This window comes from Scyliorhinus canicula, chromosome 5 (assembly GCF_902713615.1).
Source record: "Scyliorhinus canicula chromosome 5, sScyCan1.1, whole genome shotgun sequence".
Taxonomy (NCBI): Eukaryota; Metazoa; Chordata; class Chondrichthyes; order Carcharhiniformes; family Scyliorhinidae; genus Scyliorhinus; species Scyliorhinus canicula.
Window position 1 is genome coordinate 158914164 of NC_052150.1, and position 21743 is coordinate 158935906.

The following is a 21743-nucleotide window of genomic DNA, read 5'->3' on the forward strand; positions in this document are numbered from 1 at the left end:
GTAGGTCGCCGGAGTCCCCACTTCCGAGCATCAGGAGTAGTTGATGAGGAGGCAAACCCCTCTACCCTTTGCTTTGCCCGATGACATTGTGTGGTCCATTTGGCGTATTGAGAAGCCTTCAGGTTGTATGGCACAGTCTGGTGAGGCAGGGTGAGTCATGTCTCCGTGAAACAAGAGCACACATGAGTCTCTTACCTCCCTCTGAGCGTTAAGCTTGTCCAGCTTGTTTTCGATTGCTACCATACATGAAAAACATATGACATACAATATACACAATGTAAATACACATACATAGAAGCATACGGAGTGTAGTGCAAAGTAGTATAAAAGATGCGCTGAGAGATCAGTTCTGTCCATAAGACAGCCATACAGGAGTCTGTTAGCAGCGGGGAAGAAGCTGTTTTTGAAAGTGTTAGTGTGTTCTCAGACTTTTGTATCTTCTGCCTGATGAAAGAGAGACTACCCCGGATGGGAGGGATCCGCTGCCCGCTTTCGAGACAGTGGAAGATATAGTCAGAGTCACTAGATGGGAAGCAGGGTTGTGTGATGGACTAGGCTTGTTCGCGACTCTATTGCTTCTTACAGTCTTGGGCCGAGCAGCTGCCATACCAATCTGTGATGCAGCCAAATAGAATGCTTTCTATGGTGCCTCTGTAAAAATTGGTAAGAATTAATGTTGTCATGCCGAATTTCCAGTTTCCTGAGTAAGTATAGGCATTGTTGTGTTTACTTTGTTGTAGCGCAACGTGGGCGGACCAGGACAGATTGTTGGTGATGTGGACACATAGGAACTTGAAGTAGTCAACCATCTCAACCTCGGCACCGTTGATGTAGATAGGGGTGTTTACGACACTTCGCTCCCAGAAGTCAATGACCAGCCCTTTAGTTTTGCTGACATTGAGGTAGAGATTGTTGTCGTTGCACCATGCCACTCGATTCTCTATCTCCCTCCTGTACTCTGACTTATCATTGCTCAAGATCCGACCTACGACAGTCATGTCATCAGCAAACTTGCAGATAGAGTTGGAGCTGAATTTTGCCGAACAGTCATGTGTGTATAGGGGGTATAGTAGGGGTCTAAGTACGCAGTCTTGTAACATGTGTTACGGGCTATTCTGGAGAAGGTGTTGTTGTTTAGCCGTACTGATTGAGGTTATGGATCAGGAAGTCGAGGATCCAGTTGCAGAGGGAGAAGCCAAGTCCTAGGTTTTGTAGTTTGGATGTGAGCTTGGCTGGGATTATGGTGTTAAAGGCAGAGCTGTAGTCAATGAATCATTGTTGTCGAGACGCTCCAGGGATGTGTGTAGGGCCAGGGAGATACCATCTGCTATGGACCAGTTGGGGAAGTATGCGAATTGCTGTGGATCAAAGCATTCTGGGAGCTGATCATGAGCTTTGTCTGCTGATCATGAGCTTTGTCTGGGCGGGAAAATCCCCGCGGGTGAAGAAGGCGATGTTGGAGAGGAACCGCAGCGAGGGAGGGCTGGCTTTGCCGAGTCTGATCAATTATTACTGGGCGGCCAACATCGCTGATAAGGAAGTGGATGGTGGGTACGGGGTCTATTTGGGAGCGGGTGGAGGCGGCTTCGTGCAGGGGCTCCAGCTTGGCAGCCCTGGTCACGGCTCCTCTACCGCTGCCGCCGGCCAAGTACACCACCAGCCCGGGAGTGGTGGCGACCCTGCGGATATGGGGCCAGTGGAGGAGGCATGTGGGGGAGATGTCTGTCTGGGCGCCAATCTGCGACAACCATCGGTTTGCCCCCGGGAGTATGGATGGGGGGTTCCGAGTATGGCGGCGGGCGGGGGCGGGAAGGGTGGGTGATATGTTCCTGGAAGGGAGCTTTGCGAGTCTGAGGAGCTTGGAGGAGAAATTTGGGTTGGTAAGGGGAAATGATTTTAGATACCTACAGTTGCGGGACTTTGTTCGTAGACAGGTCCCATCTTTCCCACGCCTCCCTCCAATGGGGATCCTCGACAGAATAGTCTCTAGGAGGGAAGAAGGGGAGGGTAGAGTCTCGGGTATATATAAGGTGCTCATGAGGGAGGAAGGGTCCCAGACAGAGGAACTGAAACTTAAATGGGAGGAGGAGCTAGGCAGGGAAATGGAGGATGGGCTGTGGGCAGAGGCCCTGAGTAGGGTAAATTCGACCGCGACATGTGCTAGGCTCGGGCTGATTCAATTTAAGGTCGTTCACCGGGCCCATATGACGGTGGCTCGGATGAGCAAATTCTTCGGGATAGAGGCCAAATGCGCTAGGTGCGCGGGAGGACCAGCGAACCACGTGCACATGTTTTGGGCATGCCCTAAGCTGAGGGGGTACTGGGAAGGATTTGCGGGGGTCATGTCCCGGGTACTAAAAACAAGGGTGGTGATGAGTCCAGGGGTGGCAATTTTTGGGGTTTCGGAGGACCCGGGGGTCCAGGGGGAGAAAGAGGCCGATGTTTTGGCCTTTGCTTCCCTGATAGCCCGGCGACGAATACTATTGGCGTGGAGGGACTCAAAGCCCCCGAAGACGGAGTGGTGGCTTGCGGACATGTTGAGTTTCCTGGGTATGGAGAAAATTAAGTTCGCCTTGAGGGGATCTGTGCAGGGGTTCGCCCGGAGGTGGCAATCATTTATTGACTTCTTTGCGGGAGAGTGAGCGTCAGCAGGGGGTTGGGGGGGGGGGGGGGGGGGGGGGTTAGAGTAGAGTCGAGTAGGAGGGAAAATATGGCGGGTAGTACCGGTGGGAGAGGAGCGGGCTTGTGCAATATGTTATGATTGAAGTATTGAAAGTACATGGATGTTTGCACATTTTTGCCTTTTTTTTGCTTTCTTTCTGATGATGTCTGTAACTGTTTATAAAGCCAAAAACTACCTCAATAAAATTGTTTATTAAAAAAAAAGCATTCTGGGAGCATGGAGTTGATGTGTCTCATGACTAACCTTCATAATGTTCGATGTCAAGGCCACCGGACAGTGTTGTCATTGTGCTGGAACAGCTTGGCTAGGGACGTGGCAGGTTTTGGTGCACAAGTCTTCAGGACTACTTCAGGAATTTTGTTAAGGCCCATAACCGTTGCAGTATCCAATGCGTACAGCCATTTCTTATTATCAGGTAGAGCGAATAGAATTGGCCGACGGCCGAGTTGGATCATCCACTCGGCATTTCCCACTGAAAATGGTTATGAATGCTTCAGCCTCATCTTTTGCACTGATGTGTTGGGCTCCTCTATCATAGAGAATAAGGATATTTGTGGAGCCTCCTCTTCCAGTGACTTGTTCAATTGTGCAGTACTATTCATGATGGATGTGGAGGACTGCAGATCCTAGGTCTCATCTGTTGGCTGTGAAATGGTGTAGCTCTGCCTAACACTTGACCATAAGATGTAGGAGCAGAGGGAGGCTATTCGGCCCACTGAGTCTGCTCCTCCATTCCATGAGATCATGATTGATCTGATATAATTCTCAACTCCACTTTCCCGCCTTGCTGGATTATGCTGTTTGGCATGCAAGCTATCCTGTATTGTTGTTTCAAGTATGCCTGGTGCTGCTCCTGGCATGCCCTCCTGCACTCTTCATTGAAACAAGGCTGCTCTCCAGGCTGGGTGGCAATGGTAGAGTGAGGGATATGCTGAGCCATGAGGTGACAGATTGTGTAGAGTCAAATTTTGCTGCTGCTGACAGATCACAGCGCCTCATGAATGCCCAATCTAAAGTTGCTCGATGTGTTCGAAATTAATCTATCATGGACAGATGCACCTGCGGCAGGCAGATTGGTGAGGATGTGGTCTAGTATGTTTTTTTCCTATTGTTTGTTCCCTCAACCTCCTGCTGTCTAGCACCTATGTCCTTTAGGACTCAGTCAGCACGGTCTGTGGTGGTGCTACCAAGCCACTGCTTGATGAGTCTGAGAGACTCCTTCCCAATTCTGGCACAAACCCCCAGCTATTAGTATGGCGGACTTTGCGCAGCTTGTTTTCCCGTTGTAGTTTCCAGTGCCAAGGTCGATGCCGGGTGGCCCATCCAGTTTTTAAAATTTTTTATTGACTTAGCAGCGTTTTGAGACAACTGAGTGGCTTGCTCGACTTTGAGGGCATTCAAGAGTCAACTACAGAGCTGTAGGTTTGGAGTCACATGTAGGTCAGACCAGGTAAGGATGGCAGATTTCCTTCCCTAAAGGACATTCGTGAACCCAATGGGTTTTTACGACAATGGTATAGAATTCAAATAGTAAATGCTTGTTTTATTAATTGCTGTGATATGTGTAAGTCCTGATTTGCTGCTTACACCAGTATCACTTTATGCGGAACAGCACATTGCATTTGCTTGTCATGAATTTTTTCACTGTAGATTTCGGGTTACATTTAATGAGGCGCAGCAGTGAGCACTACTGCCTCATGGCACCAAGGACCTGGGTTCGATCCCAGCTCGGGGTCATTGTCCATGTGGAATTTGCGCATTCTCCCGGTGTCTGCGTGGGTCTCACCCCCACAACCCAAGGATGTGCAGGGTAGGTGAATTGGCCACGCTAAATTGCCTCTCAATTGATTTTTTAAAAACAAAGTTTGATACATTTGACAAAATGCCAGCTCCTAAGAAAGCAAGTTAGAAGTTCTTTCATTTCAGCCTATTTAGAGTTGTTCAAAAGAAAAGCCACGCTGTCTGTTCTTTCTATTGTGAAAGTGCTGTTTATTGCACATTCAAGTGTTCAACGACATTTTCAAATTAAGCACGAGCAAACCTTTCCAAGTGAAGCGGAACTGTGGACAAAGTTTAGAGATCTGTGGGGTGCACTTGAAGCTACCGAGGGAGGTCATGGGGCCTCTATTCTGAAGTGTTGGACGTCGCTGCCAGTGAAATTTAACTGTTTGAAGAAAATTGCGCGTGCAAAGTTTTGAGCACTTGGATCCACATACGTGCGTGAACATAGAACATAGAACAGTACAGCACAGAACAGGCCCTTCAGCCCTCGATGTTGTGCCGAGCAATGATCACCCTACTTAAACCCACGTAACCCGTATCCCAACAATCCCCCCATTAACCTTACACTACGGGCAATTTAGCATGGCCAATCCACCTAACCTGCACATCTTTGGACTGTGGGAGGAAACCGGAGCACCCGGAGGAAACCCACGCACACAGGGGGAGGACGTGCAGACTCCACACAGACAGTGACCCAGCCGGGAATCGAACCTGGGACCCTGGAGCTGTGAAGCATTTATGCTAACCACCATGCTACCCTGCTGCCCCTAAACATATAGAACATAGAACAGTACAGCACAGAACAGGCCCTTTGGCCCTCGGTGTTGTGCCGAGCAATGATCACCCTACTCAACCCCACGTATCCACCCTATACCCGTAACCCAAACCCCCCCCCCCCCCCCCAACCTTACTTTTAAGGACACTACGGGCAATTTAGCATGGCCAATCCACCTAACCCGCACATCTTTGGACTATGGGAGGAAACCGGAGCACCCGGAGGAAACCCACGCACACACGGGGAGGACGTGCAGACTCCGCAGACAGTGACCCAGCCGGGAACATATATTTTCACACCTGAAGTCTACACTGCTTCAAAACTTTTTAAATCTAATTTTCCCCTTCATCAGTTTTACCTTCAACTCTATTGCAGGAGAGTCCGACAATCCTTTCCAGTTACAGATATTTAACCTTCAAAATCAAAGACCTTGGATTGAGATAATTCAATAAATTCCGCCGCACAACTTAACTTACAGAAACTCTTCACAAATTCCACTATAAAACATAACTAGTTAGGATCACTGGGACAACACAAGAGCAAAACTACAAATGTGACAAATTAAAGTCATGAGCTTTTGAAACCTTTAAACACAAACTAAGGAATTCAGATTGAATACTCACCGCAGCAACTTGCTCATAGCATGTCTGGCAGCATAATGAAGGGGAGTGTTATGTTGATAAGGCTCTCCGTAAGAGGTATTTGGATCCAGAGACTCTTTGAACTGAGGATTGCTCTCATACAACTGGTAAGCCAAGGATTCATCACCATTTATGAGCGCCTTGCGAAATTTAGTTGTGGTGTTCCCCATATTTTATTGACAATTGTTGGCACTTTCACCTTCGGCCATTTGGCATGCTGATCTCCAACAACATGCTTCACATCCTACAGAAAACAACAGATTTCAAGCTGATGCACCTGTCGAGTGGCAATATTTACATCCTCATACAAATAATTCACAATGATTTAACAATCAGTGAGTTTAGCAATTAAGTGCTAAAGTGCTAGTACCTTTCATTCCCAATAATCAGTTCAAGTTACTTGTTTGTAGAGTTAGTAAGACATAATAACACAGATAGTATGTAGAAGATAGAAGTCTGTACTCTGAGGCTGCTATTTCACTTGATAAAATAGCCTTTACTAATTTAGTTGAAGCAAATTAAAATATTAGCTCAAGAGTGGCAAAACACTTTCAGAGATTACTCCAGAGACTTCTAAGCCTGCATCTTTCTGTTACTCAATCCAGTTTCCCATCACACCGTTATCCAAGGTAATGGATGGTTAGCCACTTACTTCTGAGCAAAAATGAGTCAAGCCCAATTTCCTGGTTTAGAGCTTGCTGCCTGTAGCTCATAATTAGTGGACTGTACACGTGCTCCAAAAGCCTCAATCATGAAACATTTTTAAATATTCATTTTTCACTGACTCTTTTTGAAGGAAAAGTTACACTTACAAAAAAAACCTGTGTTACGGCCAATTAAAAGTTGTGTTCTAGTACCTAGCATTAAGAAAAAAGTCCTGAGCTGTTTCTCAAAGGAAAAAAGATGCAGTGAACTAAAGGAAGAAAGATTAAAATGCAAACAGAAGCTCCATCAGCAAGATGGATTTTAACGGGCACATTGAAAAGGAAGGAAGAGAGGTTAAAAAGAATAGGGAGAAAATTCTAGGGAATTAAGCAGCTGAAGATGTGGCAGTGGAGGATGAAGATCAACACAAGAGGTTAGAGATAATGGAATGAAAGATTTAGGGGTGGGATTGTGGAGCTGTAGCACGTCAGAAAAATAAAGTTACCTGGAAGGAGGGGGGTGAAATCTAGCTGTCAGTGACACGATGAATCAAATTATATAGGAAAGGGGAAAGGGAGGCAGTTAATGGCCAATGCCAGAAGGCTCTTAAATGTGATCATGATGCCCTTGGAGGGTAGGGATGTGGAGGTAGTGGTCGCCATGGATGCGAAGAAGGCCTTTTACCGGGTGGAGTGGGATTACCTGTGGGAGGTCCTGGGGCAGTTTGGGTTTGGGCAGGATTTTGTGGAGTGGGTCCGGTTGCTGTACTAGGTACCACCGGTGGCGAGCATGCAAACGAACCGAGTGAGCTCGGAATATTTTAGGCTGCACCGGGGATGGCTCTCTCCCCACTGGTGTTTTCCTTGGCCATAGAGCCACTGGCGATGCCACTGAGAGCGCGAAGGACTCGCAGGGCATAGTGCGGGCTGGGGTGGAACACTATGCGCGGAGGACCTACACCTGTATATTTCTGACTCGGGGGGAGGATTGGAGAGATTATGAGGCTCCGAGGGGAATTTGGCCGAGGGCGGTGTGTGTGTGTGTGTGTGTGGTGGGGGGGCTCTGGACCTACCGAATTTTAGGAACTATTATTGGGCGGCAAATATAGCAATGATCAGAAAGTGGGTGGTGGGGGAGGGGTGGGTGTAGCACTGGTTGGGGGGGGGGGGGAATCATGTAAGGGCACAAGTTTAGGTACACTGATAATGGCACCTCTGCCGTTCAAAACCGGCTCGGTACTCTACAAGCCCGGTGGTGGCGGCGAATTTGAGGGTGTGGGAACAGTGACTGAAGCACATGGGAATGGAGGGACCATCGGTATGGACTCCAATTTGTGGCAACCACCGGTTTGTGCCGGGCTGGGCTAGATGGGGGGTTTAGGAAGTGGCAGTGAGCTGGGATTGAGCGGTTAAAGGACCTGCTGATTTATGGCAACTTTCAGTGCTTGGAGGAGTAGTTTGAGCTGCGGTGTGCAGGAGGGCACGCGAATCATATCCACATGTTTTGGGCATGTCCAAAGCTTAGAGGATTCTGGCAAGGATTTGCCAATGTCATGTCTACGTACTAAAGACAAGAGTCCAGAGACTGGAGACGTATCTTATTGGAGTGGAGGGACTCGGAGCCCCCAAAATCGGAGGTATGGGTTAGTTGCATGACCAGGTTTCTCAGGCTTGAGAAGATCAAGTTCACCCCGAGAAGATCGACGTCAAGCTTCGCCCGGAGGTGGCAGCCGTTTATCGACTTCTTTGGAGAAATTTAAGCTGTCAGCAGATACCATATGAAGGGGTGGACGGGGGAAGATAGCTTAGGCGGGATCAGTGAGTGGAGGAGGGAGGGGACTGGCAAACTGTGCATGTAAGCCATATTGGCTGGGTGCTGGGTATGGTTGTTGGTTATTCACTGTGTTATGTTTGCTTCCGAAATTGTTGTTAAAAAATTACAAATGCCTTAATAAAATGTTTTTTAAAAAAGGTTGGGGGGGGGGGGGGAGAAGAGAGCGAGAGAGAGAGAGAGAGAGATCCTGCTGAGGAGCATTAAGAGCGGGGAATAAAATTAAAAAGCAGGCTCTTAAGGGTAATCTCTGAATTACTGCCTGAGCTATGTGCCAACAGGCACTGAAAGATCAGGAAAATTAACACGTGGTTAATAGGCTAGTATGGGGGTTCATTTTCTTGGGTACTGATACTAGGACTGGAACAAGAAGGAGCTCTACAAATGGAAAAGACTGAGTATCCGAACTGGAATGGGAGCAGTATTAAGCGGAAAGGGTAAAAAGGGAAGTGGCAAATGCTTTCAACTAGTAAAACGGTTGAGGGATGTGCAAGAACTCCATGATACACTTTGGGGTTCTCTAACCCTGGCCCATAACAACAGTGAGGTTAGGTCTGTCTGCGAACAAGACTAGCAGTTTCTGATAAAACAGATCAGAAGTTGCTGATCTCAAGAAAGTGAATTAAAGATTTGCCTGTGAACAGGATAGGAGCAGTTTCCAAGGCTGGCAGTTTAAACAGTAGTTGAAACGGGCAAGAATCTGCAAGCTGGTTCCTGAAGGATGTTGCTTTCTCAAAGTGGTTTATCCAAGACATCTGTTGACAGAAAGTATTCCGGAGTCTCCTAACTGTATTTAAAAGTGGATTGTGATCAGAGCTGGGTATGTTTGAGTGGAGATAAAGAAAGCAGTTTGGAGTTAGTGTTTCATGTTAGTGTTAAGCATTGTTTAACAGGTAATTGTAAGCTATTATCTTGTGTGATGTTAAAGATATTTTAATCTTGTGTTAGTAATAATAATGTTTTTTTTAAATATACCATCTCCCTATTTGTGCATGGAGTCAAATCCTGGAGTGAAGTATCCTTTTCTCAGTCTTACAAAATTGAATTAAATATTGGGGTTTCTGTCCAGTATCCTAGCAACTGTAGTGGTCTGGTCCAAGATTGTAATATGGGAAAAAGAAAAATTGAAGTTAAAGAAAGAGACATACACTAAGTGAAATGGACAAGAGAAGTGATCAAGAGAAATATGAAAAGGTTGGGAAAGAAGTTCAACATGGACTTGTGGGTTGAATGGACTCCTTTTGTGTCATAATGACGAAGTTTAAAAAAAACAAATGAGGAAAATAAGGAGAAACTATAAAATTGATTTACCAAATAAAATAAAACAACATAGCAAACTGTTCCGTATATAAAAAGGGAAGGCCCAGATGGAAAAGGCCACCGGGGGTCGAAATCAGATAACTGCATTTAAAAAGGGAAGATTTATGGGGAAAAGCGAGAGTACTGATAATGGAGTACTTCAAGGTATCCTAATATAAACAGGGCTAGTAATGGTGAGGGATTCAGGTTGGCACGGGAGGAGGGGGGAGAAGAGAAGAGTTGGTGAGGCTGGAAGAGAGTTTCTGAATGGCGCTCAGAAGTTTCTTCATCAATGTGTTTCAGGCCCAAAGAGGAAGAAAGCATTGTTGGATCTATTTCTGGAAATGGGGAGAGTCAAGTGCACCAAGTGTCAGTCAGGGGGCATTTAGGGAAGTGATCATAATACGATAGATCATAATATTAGTACAACCAGAGCATAGGTAACTATCTGAATGTGGAAAATGTCCAGGTACAACCTATCCCTAAAGCAGGACAAATCAAATCTAGCCTATTATTGCGCTTCACAGCCTCCTCTTAATTGTTAGCAAAGTGATGGAAGGCGTCACAAACAGTGCTATCAAGCAGCACATACGCAGCAATAACCAGCTCACTGGTGCTTAGTTTGGGTTCTGCCAGTGTGAATCCTAAACTCATTGCAGTCTTGGTCCAAACGTGGACAAACAACCAGAGTTATGGAAGTGACTGCCCTTGACATCAAGGCACTATTTGATCAAGTGTGGTATCAAGGAGCCCTGGAAAAATTGAAGTCAATGTGAACCAGGGGAAAAACTCCATTGGTTGGAGTCACACCTAACATAAAGGAAAATGGGTGTGGTTGTTGGAGGTGAATCATTTCAAACCTAGAACAGCACTCCAGAAGTTCCTCAGGGTATTGTCTAAGGCCCAACCATCACCAGTCGCTTCTTCAATTACCTTCCTTCCAGTATGAGGTCAGGTGAGAGGATGTTCACTGATGATTTCACAATGTTCAATGCATTTGCAATTCCTTAGATACTGATACAATCCATGTGCATATGCAGCAATGCCTGCATAACATTCAAGTTTGGGCTTATAAGTGGCATGCAATATTCATACCATACACGTGCCAGGGAATGAGAATATCCAACAAGGCAGAATCGAACTATCTCCCAATCAACAGCATTACCATTCCCGAATCCCCCATTATCAACATCCTGATGGTTACCACTGACCAGAAACTGAACAAGCCATGTAAATAGTGTGGGCCACAAGATATCAGAATTCTGAGGCAAGTAACTTACCTCCTGACTGCCCAAAGTTTGACCACTATCTACAAAGCACAAGTCAGGAGGGTGACGGAACACTTGAGACTCAACAAAGAAACTGGACACAATCCAGGATAAAGTAGTCCTTTTGATCAGTATCTCATCCAGCAATTTAAACATTCACTCCCTCTACCACCAATGCACAGTAGCAGCAGTTTGTATTATACACAAGATGCTTATATAATTTGACAGTGCCTTGCAATCCCTACCATCTAGCAGGACAAGGACAGTAGACACATGGGAACACCGCCTCCTGCAGGCTCCCCTCCAAGCTGCACATTACCCCGAATTAGATCACCATTCCTACATTGTCACTGGATTGTGGAACTCCCTTCTTACAGCATTGTGGGAATAACTACACCAAATGGGACTGCAGATGGCAGCTCATCACCACCGTTTCAAGGGTAATTAGGGATGGGCAACAAATGCAGACCTTGCCAGCAATACTCGCATCCCATGAAAGAATACAAAATATTCGATCTTAGTTCCACAAGCCTTGTATAATCTGCCAATGGAAACAGTTATTTTTCTATCTTATTGAGAACAAAGAAAAGTACAGCAAGGAACAGGCCCTTCAGCCCTCCAGGCCTGTGCCGATCATGTGCAGATTATGAATGTCATAATCTCATACATCTCCTTTGTTCAAATGAGAACAACCCTAGCTTCTCAAAAATCTTATAGCTAACATCTCCCATCCCTGGAACCATTCTGGTGAAGCTCCACTAAACTTATTTCAAGGTCTCCCAAATCCTTCCAAAAGTATGGTGACCAGATTGGATATAATACTTTAGTCGTAGCCTCACCAGAGCTTTATTAAGGTTCATAATAATGTCCCTGCTTTTGTACTTGATACCTGTTTATGAAGCCCTAGATCCCATATATTTTGGGAACTATTCCCTCAATATGACCTGCACCATCAATGATCTTTGTACCCCAAGTCCCTCTGCCCTGTACTTTTTGGAACTGTAATTATGTCACATTGTCTCTTCTGATTCCTTCCGCCAAAAATACATCACTTCAGACTTCTCTGTATTAAATTCTATCTGCCACTTGTCTGCCCATTCTGCTAGTCTACATCCTGTTGCAGTGGACTGGCAGACCTCAAAGTATGGCATCTTTGGCAAATTCTGACATTGTAATCTTATATAAATGGTTGCCTTCTAATATACATACATTAAGATATTCTTCTTAGTCAGTCCCTTGGGATCAAGGATAACTTTTTCCACTCAGGTTTGATGGGTTTGGAGGTGATCCAATGTGAAATCTGTAGATTATGCCACAAGTGAAGCAGGTAGTGCTAGGATGGTTGGGTAGGCGAGTTGTTTGGAAATTTGTAAACTCTCTTTGATGCCTTAACTTTGCCTCCGTGTGCTCCCTGTGAACTCTCTCAATATGTTGTTGCTTTACAAGTGAACTGTCTCCATTTCAATTGGTCTCAAGCCAGGCTCTCCCATGAGTCAGCTGGGATGTTTGGCCTCTTCGGGGATGCCAAGAGATAAGACCAATGATCTCAGCACAGACCTTCAAGGAACACCATTGTCTACCATCCTCCAATCTGAAAAAACAGCCATTTATGATTGTTTTCTGTCCTTAAGCCATTTTTCTTCCAGGTTGACATCGACCCTCCTATTCATGTAGCATCTATTATGTCAAATAACCCTCTCGAAGGTACGTTGTCAGATTATTTATGTATTAAATAAATAAATTTAGAGTATCCAATTTATTTTTTCCAATTAAGGGCCAATTTGGTGTGGCCAATCCACCTATCCTGCACATCTTTTGGGTTGTGGGGGTGAAACCCATGCAAAAACGGGGAGAATGTGCAAACTCCACACGGACAGTGACCCAGAGCCGGGATCGAACCTGGGACCTCGGCGCCGTGAGGCAACCGTGCTAACCAATTGTGCCACCGTGCTGCCCTGCTTTGTCAAATTAAACTCCATATAGACAACATCATCACATTCCCGTCATCAAAAAATTCCAATTGTTGGGCACCATCTCCAATTTGCAAATCTGTGCTGGCCCTCCTTAATTCAAACCTTTCCAATTACCTTTTTTTTCTCCTCCTGATCACTACTTCCAAAACCTTACTCACCACTGGTCTTAAGCTACGACGCCTGTAGTTACAATGAATGCCTTTACAACCTTTGAATAACATTTTTCACTTTCCAATCCTCTAGTACTTATTTCATATTTAGGGAAGATTATGGCAATCCCCTCATTTATCTCCATCCCCACTTCCTTTGGCATCCTGAAATGGAAGGCACCTGGACCAGGCAACATATCCACTTGAAGCACAGCAAGCCTTTCCAGTACACTCTGCCCATCATTTTCCACCCCCGGCATTATCTGAACTATCTGGTTCTATCAATATTTTGTCAACGTCCTCAGTAAATAATTATACAAATTACTCATGTAGGAGGAGGAGGGAAGGGCAAAAAAAGCCAGTGTTCCTTGGATGATGAAAGGGAGAGCAAGATGAAGCAAAAGAAAGGGAAAATAAAGAAATGGCAGATTAATTGGACAGGTATTTTGCATCAGTCTTCACTACGGAGGATAAAGATAACACCCCAACATAGCTGTAAATCCGGAAATGAAAAGGAGGAAGGAGCTCAAGACATTTATAATCACAGGAAGTGGTATGATCACCAGGAAAGTGATATTAAACAAACTGTAGGAGCTGCGGGCTGACATGTCTCCAGGTTCTGATGGACTTCTTCTTAGGATCTTAAAAGAAGTGGCTAGGCGTCTATTTGAGGCATTGGTTTTAATTTTTCAAAATTCCTTCGATTTGGGGAGGGTTCAATTAGATTGGAAAATAGAATGTAACTTGTTTATTCAACAGAAGGAGGGAGACAGAAAGCAGAAATGTATTGACAATGCAAAGATGGTAAGGAAAGTAATTTGTGAAGAGGACACAAGTAGGCTACAAAGGCATATAGATATATTAATTGAGTGGGCAAAGATCTGGCAAATGGAGTATAATGTGGGAAAATGTGAAATTGTCCATTTGGCAGGAAGAAGCATATTATCTAAATGGCAAGAGATTGCAGGGCCCTGAGATACAAAAGGATTTTGGTGTCCTGGTGCATGAATCACAAAAGGTTAATGTGCGAGTACAGCAAATAATGAGGAAAGCTAATGGAATGTGATTGTTGTTGACAGGGGAATTGAACACAAATGTAGGGAGATTATGCTTCAATTATATAGGGCATTGGTGAGACCACATCTGGAGTATGGTGTACAGTATTAGTCTCCTTATTTAAGGAAGGATGTAAATGCTTTGGAAGCAGTTCAGAGAAGGTTTGTAAGATTAATAAGTGGAATGGGCCTGTTGTCTTATGAGGAAAGGCTGGACAGGTTAGGTTTGGATCCTATCTCAAGTTTACAAGAGTGAGAGGCGTTTGGATTCAAACATACACGATCCCGAGGGATATTGACAGGGTAGATGTACAAAGGATGCTTCCCCTTGTGGGAGAATCTAGAACCAATTAAAAATAAAGGGTTGGCTATTTAAGAAATGAAATGAAATGAAAAGAAAATTGATTATTGTCACGAGTAGGCTTCAATGAAGTTACTGTGAAAAGCGCTTAGTCGCCACATTCCGGCGCCTGTTCGGGGAGGCTGTTATGGGAATCGAACCGTGCGGCTGGCCTGCCTGGGTCTGCTTTCAAAGCCAGCGATTTAGCCCTGTGCTAAACAGCCATGAGGAGAAGCTGCTTTCTCTCAGAGTGTTGTGAATCTTTGAACTCTCTTCCTCAAAAGGCAGTGGAAGCAGAGTCTTTGAATATTTTAAGGTAGAGGCAGATAGATTCTGGATAAGCAAGGGGGTGAAGCGTTAGTGGGGGTAGGCAGGAATGTTGAGGCTATAATCAGATCAGTCATGACCTTATTCAATGGCAAAGCAAGCTTGAGGGTCTGAGCAACTTACACCTGTTCCTCCTTTGTAGCTTTGGAAAAAAAAAGGGTAGATCGAAGATGCCAGGTAAGAGATAGCATGAAAACAGACTGGCAACTAATATAAAAGGGAATCTAAAAGTCTTCCAAATTCAGATAAATAGTCAAAGGATAGAAAGAGCCAATTAAGGACCAAAAACAGGATCTACAGATTGAGGATATGACCGAGGTCCTAAATTAATACTTTACATGGGACTTTACCAAGAAAGAGGATGCTGTCAAATCATAGTGAAAGAGGAGATGGTTATTACAAATTGATCTAGAGGATGTATTAGAAAGACTGGCTGCACATAAAATTGTGAAGCTTTCAAAACAAATGGGTGCACCTCGCGATTCTGAGGGGAGCAAGGCAGAAATTGCAAGGGTACGGAGTATAATTTTCTGGTCCAAAATTTAGTGTGAATACAACCTAAGGAGCAGTAATGTTATCCAGAAGGTTCAGGAATAATTGACTTGATGAGAAACGGGAACAGATGAAGCAGTATAAAATATGGTCTTTATTGGAGTGAAGAAGTCATGAGCTCCTTGCATTTATTCATAGACATTGATAGATGGAGCATGGAAGGGTGTTTCAAGATGTAACTGGTGGAATAGCAAGATTGTGACCCAGTGGGCAATTTTGGTGTCATGTAGCCTGATTAAGTTTAATGTGGTCAAGCCAAATTGACATAGCAATTGTGACTATTTTATAGAATAGTCATGCAAATGATCGATTGTCTAGAGATTTCCCCCTTTGCCTTCACTTCCTCAAACATACAGGAACTGCATGTACTGGTTCAGTGCTCAAGGAGTTCAATACACAAAGTGCACAGAAATAACTAGCAGCCATAAGTCTGGTTAGTTATCCACAGTAACATTTCAGACTCTATGTATCCTTCACTGGCTGAGAAAATGGTGGATCAAAAGAAAGCTAGTTGTGTGTCATGTATGGTAATAGCAAGTAAATGATTAGAAGTCTCTTGTAGCTGAAAATAAAATAATTGCAATGAACTTTAGTTCAGTTGCATTGTCAGTAATGCACTGAACACTTCTAATTAACACAAGCTTTAGCAGTTAGGTTGCTGGTCTTTGACAATTCGTACAACACTTTTATTGTTTATAAGTTAACTAAAGTGCCTTCTTATTTTGCCCATTAAGAATATGTTACTGTTTTAGTATTTGTAATACCAAACTAAAAAGCAAAGAACTAATGGAAATATTGCCACCGACAATATCACTTTACTATCTTTCTTCAGCAAGAGGAAAGGGTATTCATTCCATCCTTATAGACTTACTCACTCCAGGAGATTTTCACAGTATTTCATTGCTGTGTTAATGTAAACCTACTTGTGACACAATAAAGATGATCAAGTTTCTAGAAATCCCAAAATACTTTATGTACAATGTCAGTTATTTTTCACAAAGCAGGAATTCATAGAAAGTCAAGATATATGAACAGCAGGTGGGAACATTACTTAAAAGATGTTGTAATATAATGAAAACAAGAAAGGTGTGTTTATATGGTTACCCAGCCCTGAATGTGGTCGTCAAACTGACAGGGAAAGGATCCTTATCTTGGCTCTTGGGAGAAAACACTCTGCTGGAACAGAGCTTTCCGTCTTAGTTGTAAGAATAGCAGTGCAAAGATTTCCTGCCCCACAGAAACGGGCTTCTGCCAGCTTTTTGTCAGCAGGCAACATTAACAACACTGGCAAGAGACACTGGCCCAGACAGTTAAAACTGAAGGAGTAGATTTGGTAGTTTAACGATTGCAGTTGGCGCCTATAAGAAAAATACTGTTAAGAAACATTTAGGAACTGTGCAATTTATTACACATTCCATCTGCTAAGCAGGATTATTTATGTCATGTCTCTTGTTATACTGTTAGAGCAAAGCTTCTGAGGAGCAGGGTAACTCACAGAAACATTTAGATTTCTGTATTAAATTAGCAAGTGTGGTCACCAGAAATTGGTGGACAATTTATTTCTTAAAAGTAGTGACTGAGCACGGATTGCTTCACCGTTATTTTCATTGCAAAGTACATGCTATTCAGGCAGAAAGCCAAACATTGCATCAAAGCTTCGTGGAGCATTGCAAAGTAAATGGCAAACGGCAGGATGGGAACAATTTTTATGGCTAAACAATATTACCTATTTTCTTGCGTCCTCTCACCTGCATGGACCAATTAATTTCAGAAAGAACGAGATTACATCTTAATGAAGTGAACAGGCAGCAAAATCTCTTAACTTCCTTACTCCGCATAAGTAAAATGCCGAGACAAGAATAACAGATCTGTAGCAGTTACATATTAATGTCTTGGACCCTTATTGGCTGTGGCTCAGTTGGCAGCACTCCAGCCAGTGAGTCAGAAAGGTATGGGTTCAATTCCCACTCCAGGACTTGAACACAGCAATCTAGGTTGCCAGTGCATTATCTTTCGGATGAGACATCAACCCTGCCTTCCAGCACTATTTTAAAGAAGATTGCATCCTGACCAATATTTATCCATCAATCAACATCACAAAAATAGATTATCTGGTCATTATCATATTGCTGTTTGTCGAGGACTATGTCTGTTGCATTATAACAGTTACCCTATTGGCTATAAAGTATTTTGGGACATCCTGCATTTTTGAAAGATAATGTTTAAATTCAAGTCTTTCTTTCCCTGTTTGAATAGATGATTAATCACACTAATGTACTTGAATAAATATGCATGTGGCTTTTATGACATATGGTACTAATACACCTCGGATCTGATGCACTTGATTCATATTACTCAAGCTAACCACATGTTCTGCCATGTATTTGATAGCTCAAATGCTCTCTCCAAATAGTGCAAGTTCCATACAATGACTTGAGCACTTAACCCAGTGACTCCAATCAATATGTTGCAGTTTAGTCTTATTCCCACTAAAGTGCCCATCACCCAATTTCCCTTTCTACCTTCCACATTAGCTGATGACTCTCTCCCCGGGGGACTCTTTTCCCCCTCTCTTTCAAACCTATTACAACCAGCTCCTCTTCAATAACCAAGCATCAACTCCTCTGTATTTTCAAACTATCACTCATCTCTGGCTTTCCTTTCCTCTCCAAAGTCCTTGAATGTGCTATTGTCTCTCATTTTTTCATGAACTCTTGTGTTTGAGTCCCTCGGATCAGTTTCCCACAGTACTTAAAACGGCTTTTATCAAGATCCCAAGAGACATCCTGTGTGGCAAAAGTAAACTATTTTTCGAGATTCATAGACTGGTTGCAGCAGAGAAGGAGGCTTTCTTGGCCTGTCGACTGTGTAAGAGCAACTCTGCTAATTCCACTCCCCCTGCCCTTTCACCATGGGCTTGTAAGTTTTTTCTCCTCAGATAATCATCTCTCCTCTCTTTCCCGACATTCAGCCAACTTTGTATCCATATTTCCATCATCCCTTCAGTTCCATAGTCTTTGCCTTTGCTTCTACCACACTCTCAGGCAGTGCATTCCAGATCCTAACCACTTGCTGCATAAGAAAGTTTTTCCTTATGTCGTCTCTCATTTCTTTGCCATTCACCTTCAATCGGTATCCTCTGGTTCTCGACTCTCCCACCAATAGGAACAGTTCCTCCCATCAACTCTGTCTAGACCCATCATTTTGAACACATCATTCAAATCTCCTCTCAACCTTCTCTTCTCCATGGAGTACGACCCACAGCTTCACTAACCTGTCCATGTAACTGAAGTCTCACATCCTTAGAAGCATTTTTATAAAGCGTGGTGCCCAAAATTGGACTTAAAAAAAAAAGTTGCACCATAACCACCGTGCTTTTGTACTCCATGTCGCTATGTATAAAGTTCAGGATCTTGTATGCCTCATGAACACTTTTCAACCTGCCCAGCCATCTTCAATGATTTATGTACATACACTCTTAGGTTCCTCTACTCTTGCACCATTTTAAGAATGGTATCCTTTATTTCATTTTGTCTCTCCTCATTCTTCCCACCATTTGCATACCTCTGCATTAAATATCGTTTGCCATGTGTCCACCTCTACCATCAGCCTCCCTCACAGTTCATGATACTTTACAGTGTAGTGCCGTCGGCAAATTTTGAAATTGTGTCCTACAAACCCAAGTCATTAACATAGATCAGGAAAAGCACTGGTCCTGGTTCCACACATTGGACAACCCCGCAGTATACCTTCCTCTGATTCGAAAAACAACCATTCACCTCTATCTTTGACCCCCTCCTATTCCTCATCTGTATGCTGCTTCTCTATGTCAACATCTGAAAGCATGGTCCGTTTCTACATGTGTATCGATGACACCAAACTCTCTCTACACCGGCTCCAAATTGTCAGACAGTTTGTCTGACATCCAGTACTGAACGAGTTGAAATATTCCCCAATTAAACTTTGGGAAGATCGAGGCCACTGTCTTCCCACCCCACCGACTCTTCCCATCTACCTGGCAACCAAATTTGAAGCGCACTGAGCACAAACTTAGTGTCATATTTGATCCCGAGAGAGGATATTAATAGTAATAATCTTTATTAGTGTTACAAGTAGGGTTACATTAACATTGCAATGAAGTTACTGTGAAAATCCCCCAGTCGCCATACTCCAGTGCCTGTTCGGATATACAGAGGGAGAATTCAGAATGTCCAATTCACTTAACAAGCATGTCTTTCAGGAGGACTTGTGGGAGGAAACCGGAGCACCTGGAGAAAACCCATAATTTACCACATATCACTGCCATCACCAAGACCTCCTATTTATATTTCCATAACACTGCCTCACTCTGGCCCTGCCCGAGATCATCTGCTGCTGAAACCCTCTTCCAAGCCTTTATTACTTCTACTCCTGATTCTTTCAATGAACTCCTGGCTGGCCTTCCATATTCTACCTGCTATAAACTCGAGGTCATTCAAAGCTTTGCTGCCCTTGTTTTCACTTGCACCAAATCCTGTTCATCAATCACTTCTAAAATAGCTAACCTACTTTGGCCACCAGTTAAATGCAGTGCTGAATAAATACTCTGTTGCTACCTTTCGGACGATATAGTAAACCATAGCCCTGTGTCTCCAGTTAGATGCAATGTTAAAAAAAACTATTGCACCCTGAAGTGCAAAGAGAAATTTCTGCCAAGATATTGGCCGGCATTGAACGCTCAACCAACATGAAAACAGGTTAAAACAGAAAATGCTGGACAAACGTAGCAAGCCTGGTAGCACCTTTGGAGAGAAACAGAGGTAATGTTTTTGGCCTAAATGACCCTTTTCCAGAACTGAAGGTAGAAATGTAAAGAATTAGATAGTTAGAAAGTGGGCGGAAGAATAGAGGAACAGGTCAACTGGTTATTTATATCACTGATGTTTGACAGACTCTTTAGCTGTCATGTTTATCTAGGAGTGCCTTGACTTCAAAATAGTCCATTCACATTCACTGAACTGCTTTGGGACCTCCTGAGGATATGAAAGGCACCATATAAATGTCTGTCATTTCCTTTTATAGGTGTGTGCATTCATAGGAGTATGACTCTTATTATTTAGGAGGGCAGCTCAGTACTTAAAAATAGAGATTCTGCATTATTATGCTTAAAATGCAAGAAATGCGTTGCCTGTCAGCTTTATATGACTGAACACTTTTCATGTAAATGTGGAGTCCAAGCTAAAGGCTGGATTTGGGTCAATATATAGCAACACCTGTTTCTGTATAACCCATTTATTCAACATAACAGAATACTCCTCGAGGTGATATCTGATGCTTAAAGTTTAAAAAACATTTTATTTTAAAAGCAACCCCATCTTAATTATGAAACAAAAACAGAAAATATTGGACAATCTCAGCAGGTCTGACAGCATCTGTGGAGAGGGAAGGGAGCCAACGTCGAGTCTGAATGACTAGTTGTGAAAGCTTTGACAAAGAGTCATCCAGACTCGAAACGTTAGCTCCCTTCCCTCTCCACAGATGATGCCAAACCTGCTAAGATTGCCCAGTATTTTCTGATTTCGTTTCAGATTCCAGCATCTGCAGTAATTTGCTTTTATATTCCCATCTTAAATGATACCTATTTTCAAACTTAACTGAAGGAAGCTGAATACAAGGGTGCGCTTTACCAGGATTGCAAACTGATGTTCCCTCAAAGTTCTTCTCCCAACTCTTTCATAACATCCGCATCTCTCTCCTCTGCCCAGCTGTGATGATGTAATTTGATACGCAAGGAGAATTCTCATCTCATCACCTTCAGCTCATTTGCTTGAATGGAGCAGTGAGTTAGACAACAAGATTGCATCAGTGCTGCTCATGTTTAAATGCAAATTTTAAAAGACCTACATCAGACCTTCCTATTGAATGGTCTTAAATAGGGATAGATATTTGGAAAGGAGTTCACACCCAATCTAATTAAGGTATTCAGATGAGCAAACTCAAATTTAAAGCAATTTGTAAATGTCAGGAGAGCCAAGATCAAAATCTCTTGAGCAACTGTTGATGACTACAGTAGAATAGTCTAGGCCAAGCAACAGCTCACTTTCTCCACTTCTGGTGCAATTTTGTGCAACCAACTTAAAAATACTTATGTGCTAGGCATATTAGCAAGTTAAGGTGCAACCATCAACTAAAGTATATTACACTATAATACAATCAATACGTCACGTGGCTGGCATTTCCCAAAATGTTATTCTTTAGAGGTTTATCACATTGACTTTGGACGCTAAAACAGAACTTCAGCATACACACTGAAAACCAATTTATCCATAGAAATTTTTAAATTGCACTGACTATGTCAGGACAAAGAATTTTCAAGAAAAATCTTGAATTGTGACTTACTACAGTACAAAATTCTTCTTGCAGCCATTACAGTTTGGAGCCACAT

The 21743-nt window shown here is 43.4% G+C and overlaps 1 protein-coding gene across 6 annotated transcripts in view; it reads right to left on the reverse strand.

Moving 5' to 3' along the window:
• The window catches only part of ankib1a (ankyrin repeat and IBR domain containing 1a), a 111117-nt gene that overhangs the window by 86615 nt on the left and 2759 nt on the right, over nt 1-21743 (reverse strand). For 5 of the 6 annotated variants that reach the window (XM_038797910.1, XM_038797908.1, XM_038797909.1 and 2 more), the window contains exon 2: nt 5864-6125. In XM_038797910.1, the coding sequence (XP_038653838.1) occupies nt 5864-6051 (188 nt within the window). In that variant the 5' untranslated portion in view covers nt 6052-6125. Of the gene's footprint in view, nt 1-5863; nt 6126-20985; nt 21338-21743 lie in introns of those variants that run through there. The other variant, XM_038797905.1, reaches the window with a different exon arrangement.